General features: G+C 44.3%; 1 protein-coding gene and 1 long non-coding RNA gene across 2 annotated transcripts in view; one reads left to right on the forward strand and one right to left on the reverse strand.

The window, feature by feature from the left end:
• Positions 1 to 579: 579 nt before the first annotated feature.
• On the forward strand, positions 580 to 3,443 carry LOC118940362. The gene is made up of 3 exons (XR_005036878.1): positions 580 to 933; positions 2,965 to 3,080; positions 3,202 to 3,443. It is a non-coding gene; the product is annotated as an uncharacterized LOC118940362 (long non-coding RNA).
• Positions 3,340 to 17,937, reverse strand: part of LOC110495107 (xylosyltransferase 1) — a 115,556-nt gene continuing 100,958 nt past the window's right edge. The window contains exons 10-11 of the mRNA XM_036949407.1: positions 9,632 to 9,965; positions 3,340 to 7,048 (exon numbers count right to left, since the gene is read on the reverse strand). Of these exons, the coding sequence (XP_036805302.1) occupies positions 6,711 to 7,048; positions 9,632 to 9,965 (672 nt within the window). The 3' untranslated portion in view covers positions 3,340 to 6,710. The remainder of the gene's footprint in view (positions 7,049 to 9,631; positions 9,966 to 17,937) is intronic.

A 17,937-nucleotide genomic window follows, 5' to 3' on the forward strand; every position in this document is an offset into this window, starting at 1 on the left:
TTTAGACTAGTTGAGTATCTGGAGCATCAGCATTTGTAGGTTTGATTACAGGCTCAAAATGGCCAGAAACAAATAACGGTCTTCTGAAACTAGTCAGTATATTATTGTTCTGAGAGAAAAGTCAGCCATATCAGCTATATATTTTTGAAAAGGCAGTAAATGAGGCTGAATGGACTGTTTCACTGCCAGACAAGGCTCTACTGATAGCCAGGTGTAGCAGTGGTAAGGTGTTGGGACTGCTGTTGGGACTATGCTGTTTGTGGGCACCGTTTGTCACCGTTATAGTGCAATTCATGTATTGTTTAGTGTTGTGTAGTGGTGTTGCTGGCATGCATCCCACATTTTTTTTTGTTTGCCCCACCAAGATTTACATGCTAAAATCGCCACTGATTGTAATTACATTCTACGATTGTCATTAGGCATTCACTGAATTGATGCATCCACTGAATTTCAATTTAAGGGGCTTTATTGGCATGGGAAACATATGTTTACATTTATCAAAGCAAGTGAAATAGATTTTAAAAAACAAAGTGAAATAAACAAAATCTCCCTTGTCTGCGAGCGTCTCGGCCACTCATCTCCGCCTTGACAATGTGTAAGTGTTCTTTTCAAACGCGAACGCAATTTGGAGCGTATGCCACCCGGTTTCCAATCAATTCGCTCATTCTTCGTGCGGCTGACATGCAGCACTGTATAATAATGGTGTAAAGACTATATTTTGGGGGGCGTGTTGTATTAATCGTGATAGGCTGATGTTTTACAGGTAGGGGAGACCGGGGATGGTTGTAACACGGGACAGTTATAACACTCTCAATATCTCCAATCAGGAACAAGCTAACATCATGTTGTTACCCTGTGTACATGTGCAGTTTATCCTCAAACCTCGTGAAGAAACAAGACCCTGTGATAAACTGACAAAAATCTGATTTTGAGGTAAAGTAATTTGTTTTTCCGATGGCATCAACTGTTTTGTTGTTAGATTCACCAAACTTATTTCAGGGTTATAACCAGTTTGTGTAGATATATTTGATGTAAGTTAGCAATTCTAAAGTTTTAACATGTAGCTCAAATTGGAGCTAGCTAATGGCTGCAAGGGTCAGGGTTAGTTGTAACAAGCCTAATGTGGTCTGGCTGCAGTGCTGGGAATGCAAATTAAGGGCCCACCAAGCCTGTACCCCAGGACCACTATACCACTGTGACTCTGATTGAGTGAACATGTCCAACATTCACACACACCACTGTTCCATCTCTCTCAACACACACACACACACACAAAAACAAAACATTCAGTTGTTGTAAGTTGAGAAGGGACCGTTAATGGAGAGTAAAAATAATATACATTTTATGATTTGTATTATTATTATAACTTATTTCTGCCACACAAAATGTTAAACATGGCAGTGTCTCCCCTACGGTGTACCCTGGTCTCCCCTACGGTGTACCCTGGTCTCCCCTACGGTGTACCCTGGTCTCCCCTACGGTGTACCCTGGTCTCCCCTACATTTTACCCGGGTCTCCCCTACGGTGTACCCTGGTCTCCCCAATATTTTACCCGGGTCTCCCCTACATTTTACCCGGGTCTCCCCTACATTTTACCCGGGTCTCCCCTACATTTTACCCTGGTCTCCCCTACGGTGTACCCTGGTCTCCCCTACGGTGTACCCTGGTCTCCCCTACGGTGTACCCTGGTCTCCCCTACGGTGTACCCGGGTCTCCCCTACATTTTACCCGGGTCTCCCCTACGGTGTACCCTGGTCTCCCCTACGGTGTACCCTGGTCTCCCCTACGGTGTACCCTGGTCTCCCCTACGGTTTACCCGGGTCCCCCCTACGGTGTACCCTGGTCTCCCCTACGGTTTACCTCCACTATTTGTTTTGCCTGGACACCATACTGGACCATACCGCCTTACTTTAAACCCTGCTCCTATGACAAATGCCATGTTGAAGATGAAAACATCTTCAAACATATTCATTCGATTTTGACCCACGATAATAGTACACATCAGCAAAACGTAACGTTAAGCACAAAAGCGGGAAGAATAGCATGTCTGTGTGCAACACGCCAACACCTGTAGGGATACGCTGCTTATGTCATTAGCTCCTCAGTTGTTTCATGTGTGATGCAGTTCCCATTCCGTTTTGATCTCTGAACTTTATTAGAACACCTTTTAAATGTTGGCTGTCACATTAATGTGATGCGCTTCAGGAGAGGCAGTGATACCCCTGTCGTTGTCTCACTGTCACGTTTTACATGTGTTGGAGGAGACCTAAGGGTTTGTTTCATGTCAGAGATAGTGAATAAAACTAATCTGCAAGATGTGGCTCATGTACATTGTTAGAAACTCTTCACACCCCTAAAACACACACTCCTCACAGATGTGACACACGCGGGCGGATGCACGTACTGTATACACATGCACGCACACACACAGACACACTCCTCACAGATGTGATATCACACTCACACTCACAAGCAGACACAGACGCACACTCTCTCCTTCCAGACACCATGGACTAATTATCCGGCATGTTCGGAGTCTTGTGGGATCGTCGTGAGATCTTAGTGTCCCTTTGATCTGGGCCTGTCAGAGGCTCAGTACACCCTGTGATCGTGTGTGATGATAGAGGCCCGGGAGGATCACACAGAACCCCTATTCTGTTCTGATGACGAAGGATGGGAAGACGATCACAGAATCCCCAAGTGGTTCTCTCTGGTCAGACCTCCACAAACGACGGTGGCATCATTCATCGCACAGCACATTGAAAGAGGATTGTTTGACTGTTGGTGAGGTCCCCTGTTTTCTTGATGTATTATCTCTGGAAGGCAAAGAGGAAGCCGAATCTCTGGCTACTGCATATTGTGTTTGAGGTGGTTTGTTTTATATCTACACACGGTTGCCTGCCTCTGAGACATATGGTACAGTATTTGTTTAAGGCCTGAACTCTCTCCACTCTCTGTCAATAGGCTGAAAACAGGAGAGATGCCACATGCATAGTGTACGCGTCTCTGGTGCTCAACAGCTGACGACGGCAGGTTGATTCTTCAGTTAAGTCATGGAAAACATGTGGAAGCAACTTCAGGTAATTAAACAAATTCTTAAGAGGGTGAAGCTGGGGTGATTATTAAACAACTGTGGGAATGACTTAACTGTTTGACCGTGCTATCACTTGAATTACGGTGTAATTTACGCTTCCTTTCCAGAGTAAGATGCAATTATGGCTACTTAAACGTACATACATCATGAAGAAGAACACGCGTTACAAGGATTTCGTGACAACTCATGTCATAAACCTGAAGTGTTTAAGCATAGAAATCCACACAATAACGAGACAAGATTTAGAGAGAGCTCTTTTATTTCAAAAGAAAGCAGTCAGAGAAATGTACCAACAAAAAAAAAAAAAAATCCACAAAAATGTAAAAGCGAAAGACAAGAAGGCATGGTATTTACAACAGAGGACATCTTTTTTGGTGTTACAGATTTCATCAAATCACAACGACTAACTCTTGGTGCTCTTCTTTCACTTTTTTTGTGGAAAGTAAAAACGACCGTAACAATTTAATGCTCATAGACGGACAGAACGTTTGAAGAGTCCCCTAGGCAGGAGTATAGATAGATGGCTAAGGCACAGAGTTTCCCCCTGAAACTTTAGGAAACTTTGACGTTTTCCCCAGACACTTCGGGAAACGTTGAGTTCAGAGACGTTTGTGCAACAGTTGCTGAACAATACATTCCAGCAGAGAGAACAACAATCTGTCATGATGTTCTCTGAAAGGCGAAGAATAATATTAAAAGCTTTACCCAATTCTGAGTCATTCCTTACTCCTTAGATCTGTCCAAAACATTGAAACAGGTTATATACCTAAAATCACTCTGTGGCCAACAAGTAACACTAGCTATCAGTTCTTCTTTTACTATAATTCCACTTCATAATCTTTCCACACTGCATCGGTATTTACATAGAATGAGTTTTAAACATATTTTCAATCCAAAATATTTATGTACATTTTCTTTATTTTTTTTGTAACAAAATAGGACTTTTACACCGAGTAACATATTTCAATTCACTTCTCGAGAATGATAATTGTACTTTTGAACAACGGGCAAAGTATTTGTTTCAATGTGATAATGGCACTGCCAGTAAAAGGAGGTCAGGGTCATATCGTTATGTTATGTTATTAGCTAGCTAGCTAATACAGAGAAATAGTAACGGTGTTTTTTTGTAGGCACTAAATCCTCCATGGTTTGTTGGACAAAGCCTATGGGAAAATGAATGGCATTTTTGTAGGGTTTTTGGATAAACACTGAAAATAAGGTCTGTGGTAAACACAGGCTTAGGAGATATTATACGTTTTGTTCTAGGAGATAATCTTCATCAGCTAACGTCACTTTGTGAATTTGGATGCATTTATGTAATAAAAAAAGCACATAAAGGCTTCATAATGAATAAAGGTCATGTTAACTGGCTGCTATTATCTCATAGAACAAAACATACAAGATCTCCTAAGCCTGTGTTTACCTCAGACCTTATTTTCAGTGTTTATCTCAAAACCCCTATTCTTTCCCCATAGGAAAGTCTGAAAAAAACAGAGGTAACTCACTTCTGGGTTTTAGCACTAGAAGCTGGTGAGCCCTATATAGGCAAAATTGCCCTTCTTTGTAACCATGGCAACAACACACAACAGTTCAAGTTTGAGTGACAGGTCTGACACTTATTAGGATCGATACATCCAACAAGGTCCAAAGGTGAACTTGGGCCATTGATTAACTCACTAATGATCGCTGATGAGCCCTGGTGAAAACATTCACTTAGCACGTTTGACTGCCAAATCATGTTGACAATCACAGATTGGATTCTAAATTGGGACCAAATTAGGTTGTGAGGAGAATTGAGTTGAAGCCAAACAAGCGAAGCGGCAGATCGTAGTTACCCTCCATGGTGGTTGGAGAAGGGGGCACTGTGCTATAGGCTATGTTTGAACTGTGGTCAACTGAGAGAGAGTCTTGATGGCAGCAAAAGAACTTAGCATGTAGTAGAACAGGTGAAAACCAAAGATGACTGGGCCCAATCCAACAGTTCCTTGATCGAGATATAATTCACTATTTGTTTCCATTTTTGCCACACCATGAACAGCATCATCAATCACTAACATCCTGGTACTGACACGGAACCGAGTAGGAAATGTAACATCGCCACGAAATGACTTCAACACACACGTTGGAGAGGTTTTGGAGTGTTTCTGTCTTTTTTTTGTTAACTTCTCTGTTTGGGGAGGTTGTCAGGAGGAAGCTGTGACCTTTCAGTCCTGGGTGCTTCCCCGTGTGATGAAGACTTTGCAAACAGTCGACGAAAGAACCAAGACAGGAAGAGCTATTCAGACCGGACAACACGGACACACAGGCGGGCATTAGGTTTGTTGCGCCCAAAATAGGTATACAGGTTCATTGGGGCATTGGCCTTTGTAAATAAAGGCAGTTTCTCTTTACAAAAAAAATGTTTATCGAGCTGCCAAAGCAGCGTTGTAGTCATTTAGTCATTGACTAAAAATATTCTGTATTTATATAAACTTATAAATAAATAGCAACTTGTGGACAACTCACTCCATTCACTCGACAATAACTTTAAGAGATATTCTGTTTCATACTTGCAACATAAACTGTCGTTAAAAACAAATGAACAAAACATCTTAGAAAAGGAAATGATAAAATAAGCTTGAGAGTCTGTTTTCTTGCGAAAGCACAGCTGATATACTTTCATTTCAAGTTTCAGGCTGTCCAGTATGGAGTGATATCAGTGCCAATAGAAACTGAATCTAGTTTCAATCATTCATGAATTGAATTCAACTTCTACTGGCACAAAGGCCACTCCATAGTCCAGTCACACCAACACACCTTTCTCCTGTTCAGGCACTGAAAATCAATAAGTAGTGCTGTGCCATTGTAACTTTGTCAGTCATACGCAAAGATCGAGGCAAGGAATTTTGCTTTTTAAAAAAAAAAGATACATCTTCGCGACACCCTCCGAGGTTGCGGTTCAGTCTATCTCCCTATCTCCCTACATGTAAGCCAAACCAACCTTGAGAAGCAGGCCTCGTATTCACAAAGCACCTCAGAGGAGAAGTGCTGATCTAGGACCAGGTCCCGCCCTGTCTATATAATCATATTCATTATGATTTAAAAGAGAGAACTGATTCTAAATCAGCACTCGTACTCTGAGAGGCTTTGTGAATACGGGCCCAGAACTTGGTCCACTACCAGTGTCGACTATCCTGTTCCACCCGAACACTCTGACTTCTGACTGACTTCTCACTCGCTCTTCCATTTAGCAGCAGACTAGGCGGCCTTACTAGGTGCTTGGCAAAGCAACATTTGTCTCTACGTCGGACACAGCATCAATCACAGTAAACTCAGCGGCGAGATTAAAATAAATACATTGGGAAACAGAACACGACAAAGCCGGCAAAAACCCCAAAGAGGAAGACTTCAGGAGTCTGAAACACCACAGAACCTTCCCCAGACATTCTCTTCCTCTTCAACGTTCCTACAACCTCCAACCAACCTTAAAAAAAACACAACTTCCGTCTTTTCTCTCCTTATGTGATCCATTACGTCGACTGAAAAATAAAAATAAAACAAAAAGGAGATTTAAAAAATAAATTATTTAAACTTAAGACCTGCAGTGTGGCCTCCTGTCCAGCCGGAGGCGCTACTGCTACCTGATGCGCCCGTCGGCGTGCGGCGGGACCAGCTGGGACTTGGGGTCCGGGCTGAGCGAGCTCCAGGGGGTCTTGGCGCAGGTCTGCATGACGGGGCAGGATGTTCCAGGTCCCCCTGTCATGGAGGTGGAACACACGTCCCCAGCCTCCCACATCGCACCCACCAGGCCGTCTACCCAGTGCTCCAAGGCGGGGCCAGTCAGGGCGGCGTTGCGCTTAGCCTGCTCCACCTGGCCCAGGTGTACAGGGATGTTGAGCACGGGGTTGAGGCCATGGAAGCTCTGCTCCATATAACTGTTCTTGGCTGGTCCATTGTGGAGCTTCAGCGTGTCCTCTGGGGGAGGGAGAGCGAGCGGGAGAGAGATGAAGCGAGAGAAAGAGGGGGACAAAAATGGATTGTTAATGTTTTATGGTGAGACTGTCCTGGAGATAGTGTTCATAAATGGAGTGTTCATGTTTTATGGTGAGACTGTCCTGGAGATAGTGTTCATAAATGAGCAGGTAAACAGACAGGTAAACAAAGTCATCAATGGGGAATCTAAGTAGGCAAATCAGTCGAACCACTTTGACTTGATTGTAAAGGGTGGAATGGAACTGTGAACTCATTTGATGAGACCAAACTTTGTGTCACTGGTTAATCACATGCTATTGATTTCTCTAGGGTAAGCCTAAGCCACAAAGTGGGAGACTGCACCAAGTGTCTCAATGACTGCACTTAGTGTCTCTTTATGAAGCCATTGGAAGCTAGGGGGCAGATAGGACCATCTTCTCACACACAATACATTTATAAGCCCCTTCATACGGGGCGACAGGGTAGCCTAGTGGTTAGAGTGTTGGACTAGTAACCGGAAGGTTGCGAGTTCAAACCCCCGAGCTGACAAGGTACAAATCTGTCGTTCTGCCCCTGAACAGGCAGTTAACCCACTGTTCCTAGGCCTTCATTGAAAATAAGAATTTGTTCTTAACTGACTTGCCTGGTTAAATAAAGGTCAAAATACTATTTAAAAAAAAAAAAATCAAAAGATAAAATAATTGCCTAAGCCACAAATTGGTAAAACAACTCAACGACTGTTCCTTGTGTCTTTTTATAAAGCCATTGGAAGCTAGGGGGCAGAGACGAGACGACCATTACCTCATCCCTAAAACTCCTCCACCCTGAAGGTAAAGCTGTACATTCCTCAGTGCTCCTAACACCGGGGCGCTTGCCGTCCCTCCTCAGCCTGGCTATTGTACGCTAGCCCAGCTCTCCTCTCCTCTCCCTCTCTGTCAGTGCCGGGTTCGCACCCTGCCGTTAGCCGCTAGCGTTTTCACGGGCTAGCGACAGAGATGCAGTCAGACACCTGGTTGTTCTGCCAAGCTTGCCACTGCCCGGTGCCAACTACCGACTTTATTGTGGTAGCGGTGTGTGTGTGCTGCCAGTGTGTGTGTGTGTGTGTGTGTGAGGGCCCACGGTGCCAGCGCTAAGCAAGGGCAACAACAGAAGACACACCATAAAGGCTACGTGCAGTAGAAAGACCTGGAGATATTCAGGGTTGTAAATCTGTATGGGAAGGCTAGAGGCTGTTAGAGCAGGTGGAGAGGAGGCCAAGGCTGCAGGATTACTGTGCCACCACGACCTTCAGGACTATGGGATCTAAGCACATCTAACCCCATCCAACAGGAGTAGGAGCCGGAAGGCTGCTTTCCCAGACACTAAAAAGGATTCTCAATTGAAAGTGCTTCTTTGTCCAAGACCAGGCTTAATCCGTGTCTGGGAAACTATCCCATAAAGGTTTTTATCCTCAGTACTGTCTCAATGGATAACTACTGTACTGTAGTCCATATAAGGCTGTTTGATACTGAAGCTCACAGGTTTCCATAGTTTCTATGCTGCAGTGGATCTAGTTTAGGACTACTGTTTGCACTATAGGCCAACTGGGCTATTTTAACCACTCAAGTTGATCCAAAAAGTTTAGTGTAAAACAATATAAAGTAGAGCTCAGTGTCGCTTCACTTGGATAATAAAACATTTCAACAGTATAACCCCAGAGAGCATAACAGTACGTTTCAGGATTATCTTCCATAAATAGTGGAGAAAGGCAGTCGATTTACCCTCATCTCCAATGCTAATGTCGTTGGGAGTGAATTTAGCATTCTGACTATGTGCTAGTACAGAGTTTGGAGTTTGAGGGGAAGTGGAGTTAATCAATGTTCTGTTCCCATCAACAGCGACTTACAACTGAGAGAAAAGCAAACAAGCGAACTGTCAAACAAACAAAAACACTCATGAACAATTGATGAATATTTTAGCTTCCTCTCTCCTCACTCGCACACATGGCCCCAAACCCCACGGCGCGCCAGGGCAAAGCCTGCTAACTTTTATTTGTTGATTCTGTTCATAATTAAAAATGGTCTCAGTGCGATTATAAAACAGGCTGTGAATATGCCCCCACACCCGAGGTTAGCATCTCAACTCTCGGGCGACTTTCACAGCAGCCGATTACTCTAGCTAAAACAATAGGGGTCCTGGTCCCTTATAGTTAACACAGGCAGATTGATTTAATTGTGTAATTGTGTTCCTCGGCGTGATATGGAGGTGTTTAACATACTGTTTAGTATGTATGAGAAACACTGAGGGTGATTACGGTCGACTTGGTGACAAACAACTGGGGCTTCCAACGGCTCAGAGGGTTGATTAGAAAGAGCATCGTAAACACAGCAGGGCCTCATGGGAAATGTGCTTTTGTGTTTGCGTGTGTATCCATGATAGGCCTATAACATGACAAGACACACTGCATCAATTATATCACATACATCACAGACTGACACTCATGTCACTTGTAGACCTGCACTATATATAGGCCTATCTCTTACCTTGCCGCACAGACTAGTGCTTGTTATAAGCCAGTGGTGTGTGTGTCTGTGGCTGTACTCTTACCTTGTCTTATAGGCTGATGCTTCATATAAGCCAGCGGACTAATCAGAAACCTCGTCTCGGCCACGGGGCTCCAGTGATGCAACACTCGTATGGTCCACACCCCAGGCCTGAGAGGCTGGTTCAGGGGGGGTCTGTAGTGGGTGTACTCTGCGCTGGCGTCGATCAGGATATCGTAGGTGGCAGCGATGACGTTGGTGGGGTCGATCCACACCACGGTGGCGGTCACGTTGGGGCCCTTGGACCACCGCTGCATCCCGACTGTCTCGTCCATGGGACCCATCAGACCACCGAAGTTACGGAACATGCGCTCTTTGGCATCCCACTCTGTGCCGATCTGAGAGAGGGATGGAGGAAGGGACGGAGGGGGGAAGGCGAGAGAAAAGGGAGTGGTGTAATTAATTCACTGGATCTGAAATGTCCAACCGTATAATGTATTTCATGCATACTTTGCATACAACATTAACTGAGGCAAATGAAGAACAGAAAAATAGGCTGAATATGAATTAGTCTCTACACTGTAATGTCATAGGGAATTGTAGTTGTGATATAATATGTATCCCACACCATTCATACAACCATCATGGATCATGTCTACTGTACAGACTAGTGATTTCCAATGAGTACAGATGTGGGATCTTAATTTGATCACCCAGGTTTAAAAAGGCTTTCCACTTTGACATTTTCAGACCTGATTTTCCCACAGGAATAATGCTGTAGCAAACAGGTTCAAATTAAGATCCTACATCTGTATACTAGTCTCACTTCATCTGTAATGTCAGCATTGGTGTGCAGCTTCAAACATTAGTACAGCCATTACCTATCTATCATGTCTGCAGTAGTGCATTATGTGATTTCCAGTATGTCACATAAGGCTTTATGTAGACTTTCTATGTGTATAGGCTTATACAGGATTTCCAGTATGTCTACGTAAGATAGTCTCAGTTGATGTGTAATGTGAGTGTTGGTTTGCAGCTTCCTGTGTGATCGATAGACAGGCCGACTGAGGCAGCAGTGTATATGTTGAGTGAAGAGTGAACACCTTGACTAACCCTCTGGGGGGCTGGGGATCAATCTATAACAACACAGACAGAGACATGGGGAGAGAGAGAGAGAGAGAGAGAGAGAGAGAGAGAGAGCAAGACAGAGAAAGTGGGAAGAGAGAGAGAGCAAGAGCGAGCGACAGAGACAGAGACAGAGACAGAGACAGACAGACAGACAGACAGACAGACAGACAGACAGACAGACAGACAGACAGACAGACAGACAGACAGACAGACAGACAGACAGACAGACAGACAGATGAAAAGCCCTAACTCCATTTAATGTGGTTAAGACTATTGCTGGAGGGAAGAGAGAGAGAGGTGAGAGATGAATAACTTAGATACTGAGAGAAATAGAGAGAGATGGAGAATACAGGCAGAGAGAGAACATGATGATATAAATTAACTATGCACAACATTAGACTGACCAGGTGAATCCAGGTCAAAGCTATAATCTCTTATTGATGTAATTTGTTAAATCCACTTCAATCAGTGTAGATGAAGGAGAGGAGACAGGTTAAATAATCATTTTTAAGCCTTGAGACAATTGAGACAGGGATTGTGTATGTGTGCCATGCAGAGGGTGAATGGGCAAGACAAAAGATTGAAGTGCCTTTGAACGGGGTATGGTAGTAGGTGCCAGGGACACCAGTTTGTGTCAAGAACTGCAACGCTGCTGGGTTTTTCACGCTCCACAGTTTCCCATGTGTATCAAGATTGGTTCACCACCCAAAGGACATCCAGCCAACTTGACACAAATGTGGGAAGCATTGGGGTCAACATTGGACAGCATTCTAATGGAACGCTTTCGACACCTTAGGTCTTCTTAATGTTTGGTATAAGGTACTCAGAGAGAGGACTATAAATAGCGAGATGGATGGACAGAGAGTGTAGGAGGACAGAGAGTGAAGATCAGAGATAGTGAAGGAGGACAGAGAGAAAGAGGATGCAGATTAATCTAAGGCGCTTGTAGAAACATGAGGAGGGAAGATGACAAGGGTTGATGAGGAAGGATGATGATGAGGAGGGATGATGAGGGTGATGAGGGATGATGAGGGATGATGATGAGGATGAGAGATGATGAGGGATGATGAGGATGAGGGTTGATGATGAGGGATGATGAGGAGGAGAGTTGATGATGAGGGATGATGAGGATGAGGGATGATGAGGAGGAGGGTTGATGATGAGGGATGATGAGGAGGAGGGTTGATGAGGAGGGATGATGAGGATGAGGGATGATGATGAGGAGGGTTGATGATGAGGGATGATGAGGAGGAGGGTTGATGAGGAGGGTTGATGATGAGGGATGATGAGGATGAGGGATGATGAGGAGGAGGGTTGAGGAGGGATGGTGAGGAGGAGGGTTGATGAGCAGGGATGATGAGGATGAGGGATGATGAGGAGGAGGGTTGATGATGAGGGATGATGAGGAGGAGGGTTGATGATGAGGGATGATGAGGATGAGGGATGATAAGGAGGAGGGTTGATGAGGAGGGATGGTGAGGGTGAGGGATGATGAGGAGGAGGGTTGATGATGAGGGATGATGAGGATGAGGGATGATGAGGAGGAGGGTTGATGAGGAGGGATGATGAGGAGGAGGGTTGATGAGGAGGGATGGTGAAGGCTTGAGGATATGCTCATCCTTACTGCCAGTGATTAACACCAGACCACAGATCAATGGGCTGACTGGAACACTCCACTCAATATTAGGCCGACTGAGAAATGAGTCTATACACTATAAATAGACTCAACCTCCATAGAGAAATGAGTTGTGTGTGGTGTGTGTGTGTGTCACGATTTCGGAAAACATCAACTGTGAGAGGATCTTGGCTTTCCCTTTAATTCACTCTTCACATTAGTGTGTGTGTGTGTATTTTGTACTTTGTAAAGTGAGTTTTGTAAAGTGATGGACTTTGGTAATTAAATGTTGTAATTTAACTGACCTCTATTCTCTCTTTCAAAACTAGATTTTCCTTGTGTGTCTGTGTGTACATGTGTATGTGTGTTTTCACACTGCCTGAGCCATAAGTGGATCTTGCCAGCCTGTGATGCACTTCCGTAATTCAATTTTGTAATTCAACTGACCTCTATTTTCTCAACCAAAACTATATTTTCCTTGTGGTTGTGTTTGTGGTTGTGTGTATGTGTGTGGGTGGGTGTGGTTGTGTGTATGTGTGTGTTTCACAATGTCTGCAACAACAACTAGAGGATATTGCCCTGCCTCCCTTCAATTCAATTCACCTCAATTTAGTGTGCAAAATTGGTACCCTTCAACTCAATAATGTTACCGATCCCTATTTTCTCTACCAAACTACTACTTTCCCTGTTAGTATCCTCAACATCCTTAACTAGAATGTCTATCAGCTATGCTATTCATTCTCTGCAGGTCTGGAAGAGTATCCCTCATGCTAATTCATTATCTATTCTATTCTTATTGATTCTATTCAAAATGTTTCTATTCTATTTCAGTCTATTCGAAGTGTTTTCCTCACTGGCATATCACACCATATACATCACATTGATTGTCAGTGGTCTGATTCTAGGCCACAGACTGAAATCAAAAGCGTATTGACTGAGGAAATGCCACTATAACCCACTGGCTGCAGACTACTGCCTCCCGACTCTGTGAGAAATCTGGGTAAGGTACTATGGGCATAGATAACATTGGATTTCAGTAATGGTTTTGGCTCAATTCTATTTCAACTCCATCAATTCAGGAAGTGAATGGAAATGTAATATTCTCATTGAAAATGAATCATACTTTTCATATCTTGAATTGGAATTTGAATGAATCTCCTGAAGCGGCTGTATTCTGGTTCAAACTGTCCCTGGAGAGTGGAGGCCAACAGTAACACAGCTACATTGAGTGTATGACCGTACTAGGCTACCATCCAGCCTCTCTCCTCTACCTTTAATCTGGCAACCCTAACTCAAGACCCTTCCTCACTCTAAACCTGTGGCAACTGTTGCTCAAGATCTGTAAACCATCACGGGTTCCCGAGTCAAACCCCTCACTCTGTAGCATGCATCCCCTTTTCATTCCCTCGCTCTACCTATTACCCCTCCCTCCCCATAGATCTTAATTGACAAACATAGCTGGCATCCTTACCCACGTCCTCTATCTCAAGCTGTCCCAGGGGAGTGCTCGGGCCTGGGCTTAGCTGCATTCAACACCTGCTTTTCATTACCTCCATACACAAAGACTGACACTAATAAGGCCCAGAACCCAACAGAGCCCTGGGGGCCTTTGTCTGTTGCCCGCACGCGTGCGCACACACACACACACACACACACACAAAAAAAAAAAGTTTTTTAAATCGAGACCAGATGTGGTCTGGTTGGTTGGACGTGGCTGCCCGCACCACTGCCTGATGGAAATTGACCTGTCATGTTTTATGGGGAGGTGTTTGACTCTGGCGCCAGTGAGGTTGTTGGGGTGTGGTGGAGGGGGAGAGGGATGGGGTGGAGGGTTTTATGGTTGAGTTGCCAGGTCAGCAGTGGTAGTACCACTGTAAGACGTAATGTGTGAGTAGAGGGCTTAAGCTACAAGATGAAGTGTTGTGCTGCTGAGGGTAATGCTGGGGAGGGGGTGAGGTTGCCAGGTCAGCAGTGGAGGACAGAGGGAGGGTGACGTACTACTGTACTGTAGCTAAAGTGTTAGTAGACGACATAAACCACAACATGGGTGCCTGTGGGGGGAGGCAGGGTTGCCAGGTCTTAGGTTGCCAGATCAGTAGTGGGTGACAGTGGGAGGGTGACGTAGCCTACTACTGTACGTATACTGTGAGCAAAGGCGCTTAAGATACAGACAGGCAGCTACTACTGATACCTCTGTCCTGCTTATGCAGAGTTAGAGGGAGGTGGAGGAAGAGATTGGAATGAAAGGAGATAGAGACCGTCTTGTAAAGGGATGCATGGGGTTAGAGGGAAAGAGAGAGAGAGAGGTTATAGGTAGGAGCGACAGACTGTGCTGCCTCCCCAGTTTATGGTAGAAGTTAGAAGGGGGCAGAGGGAGAAATTCTAGGCGGTAGGAGGGAGAGACCTTGTAAAGTCATACATGATATACAGACCCACCGGACTACATAGGAATCTACTACCACCGCTACAACTGTCGTCTGTCAGTAGGGGAGTAGTCTGTCATCTATCCCTCACTTATTTAGGATAGTTGTTGGAAGCAAGTCTATTAAGACCACTGTGGAGAGGTAGAGAGCAATGTTAGAGAGCAATGCCAGTAAAAATTGGGCAGAGAGAGAGTTTATAGATGGAAGGAAAAGGCTGTATTTTAAAGTTGTGCTGCAGACATGGTTTATCTGCCTGACAGACATTCACAACAGTCAACTATAACTGCTTAGCTCTGTCATGACCGTCTATCTGTCCTCTGGCTGCCTGACTGACTGACTGACAGACTGACAGTCATTGTAGCTAAGCAACCGACAGAAAGTCCTTTGCGATGCTGAGTACTCAGATAAAGTCGTGCCAGCGTCGGTCTGCTGTCACTCACAACTCTTTAGACTAGAGCGCCTCAGAGCCTTCCCCGTGCCCATGACTTCCTCACAGTCTAGGGTCGCTTCAGGACTGTTACAAAGGTCAATAGGTCGAAGGTCAAGAGTAAAAGGTCAGATTCACCCCGACTTATCACTGGAACTCATACGAGGACATCAACTGACATTTCAGAGGGTTCTGCTTGACAGTGTGAAAACCAGAAAGAAAGATCGCTCTCAACCCCCACCCATGATAAACAGAAAAGTGCTCACTGGCTCACTAAGACATAGCTGATGTTAGAAAACATCCCCAGAAGTAGAAATAGGGTCATTATTTATACTAACATAACTACGCTATCAGGAAGCCGTTCGGGCATGAAGGTGAGTAGTCTACGTTTCATTAGTAAACAACAAATAAGCAGCAGGTGAGGCTCTAATCCACATCAAATCTGATGAATTCAATCAATTTACATTTTACAAGGCTACCAATCCTGTGTTTTAATGCCTGCCGCCAATGTGTGTGTACTCTCTGCAAGGTTGCCATAGCGATAAATATAGCTAAGGTCACCATGATATCTGATCTAGCCAATCATATTTTATACAACATGCTTCTCTGTGCCAGGCACTTCAGGGTTTTTATATACTACAAACACATAGAGGTCATTGTTTGACTAAGTGGCTGGATAACTGCCGGGCACTCTAGTCTAAATGACAGGGGCTGCTGAATGACTGCGAATGTTATGTGAACATTAGGTAAAAGTTGTAGCCTACAACCTCGAAACAATGTACATCAGTTAATGGTCGGACTGACTGACCATTACGTTGTCCATTGACTGGATAATGAATGGTTGAACACAATCAATACAGGAGCCGGTGATAGAAATGGATGTGCTGAAAGATCTGCTAAAGGTAATGTGAACGTTACCTCAACGTTGTGCAACCCACAAAACGACATGTTACCTCAGCAAATGTTCTCAATTGACTATGTGAACTCTCCTCCACTTCTAAATGGGATGAGTTGGCGATATTTTTCAGAGATAAGATAAACAACAGTAGGCTGGGTGTCAGTCAAGCAAGACCCGATGAGACGTTTGATGATATATGCCCTGGGCTACCACGCAAAGGCACTGTGGATTTATTTTCCCTGGTTGGCACTGACATGCTCAGGAAAGTGATATCACAAATTAAGCCTCCTACCTGCCTTCTCGATGCTATCCCCACCGCCTTCTTCAAAATAGTTTTTAATTGCATATCTGAAGAAGTGTAAGCTATTGTTAATCACTCCCTGTTCACAGGCACTTTCCCCACTGCACTAAAAACTGCTATTATGAAACCCCTTCTGAAGAAAATTCATCTAGATTCTTCAGCTCTTAGCAATTTTCAGCCAATCTCCAACCTTCCATTCTTAAGCAAAATTCTGGAGAAATTGGTTTTGAAACAGCTAAATGATTTTTTAAGTGGCAACTGTATTTTTGAAAAACTACACAGCACAGAGACAGTCTTAGTTAAAGTGGTAAATGATCTTCGAGCCAACACAGATGCCAAACATCTCTCTGTCCTTGTACTCTTAGATTTAAGTGCTGCATTCGACACTGTTGACCATGATGTCCTTCTACATTGTTGACCATGATGTCCTTCAACAATTCTACATTGGTTTAGGACCTATTTAATCGTCCGAGAGTTTTTTGTCACCCTTGGTGAACACAACTCAGAGAAAATACATATCACATGGTGGCATTTCACATGGTTTGATTTTGGGTCTGGTACCGTTCAGTTTATATATGTTACCCCTTGGCAGAAAGCACAGCATTGATTTCACTGCTACACAGACAATACACAACTTTACATTTCTGTGTCACCAGAGGGTTTCAGCTCCACGGATAGATTAGACTGTTTTAGTGATTTAAATACCTAGATGGCTCACAACTTCCTCCAGCTAAATCAAGACATGACCGAGGTACTTATTGTTGGAGCCAAAGCACAGTGAAAGAATCTGGCCGCACATTTTAATTCACGGGCAATAGAGATGAAACACTAGGTAAAAAACCTAGGTGTTATTTTAGATTCTGAAATCAAGTTCGAATCACACAACAGGAATGTGACCAAAAAAGCTTTTTACCACCGGAGGAACATTGCCAACATGCGTCCGTTTCTATCTCAGGCTGATAGACACTCATCCATGCTTTTATTACAAGCAGGCTTGACTACTGTGTAGCTCTCCTGTCTGTGTCACGCCCTGATCTGTTTCACCTGCCCTTGTGATTGTCTCCACCCCCTCCAGGTGTCACTTATTTTCCCCAGTGTATTAATCCCTTTGTTTCCTGTCTCTCTGTTTCAGTTCATCTTATATGTTTCCAAGTCAACCAGCGGTTTCCTGTTCTCCTGCTTTTTGTGGTCTCCTTTTTCTAGTCCTCCCGGTTTTGATCCTTGCCTGTTTTTGGACTTTGTTCCCACCTGCCTGCCTTGACCACGAGCCTGTCTGCCCCTCTGTACCTCCTGGACTCTGATCTGGTTTTGACCTTTTTGCCTGTCCACGACCATTCTCTTGCCTATTCCTTCGGATTAATAAACATTGTAAGACTCCAACCATCTGCCTCCTGTGCCTGCATTTGGGTCTCGCCTTGTGCCTTGATAGCCTGGTCTATGCAAGAAAGCCATTGGTCAACTGCAAAACATACAGAATGCTGTAGCACGGTTACTGACCAAGACCAGACGAAGAGCACACATTATACTGGTTTTAAGGTCTCTGCACTGGCTGCCTGTGAGTTTTAGAATTAATTTAAA

Source organism: Oncorhynchus mykiss, chromosome 17, assembly GCF_013265735.2.
Source record: "Oncorhynchus mykiss isolate Arlee chromosome 17, USDA_OmykA_1.1, whole genome shotgun sequence".
NCBI classification, from domain to species: domain Eukaryota; kingdom Metazoa; phylum Chordata; class Actinopteri; order Salmoniformes; family Salmonidae; genus Oncorhynchus; species Oncorhynchus mykiss.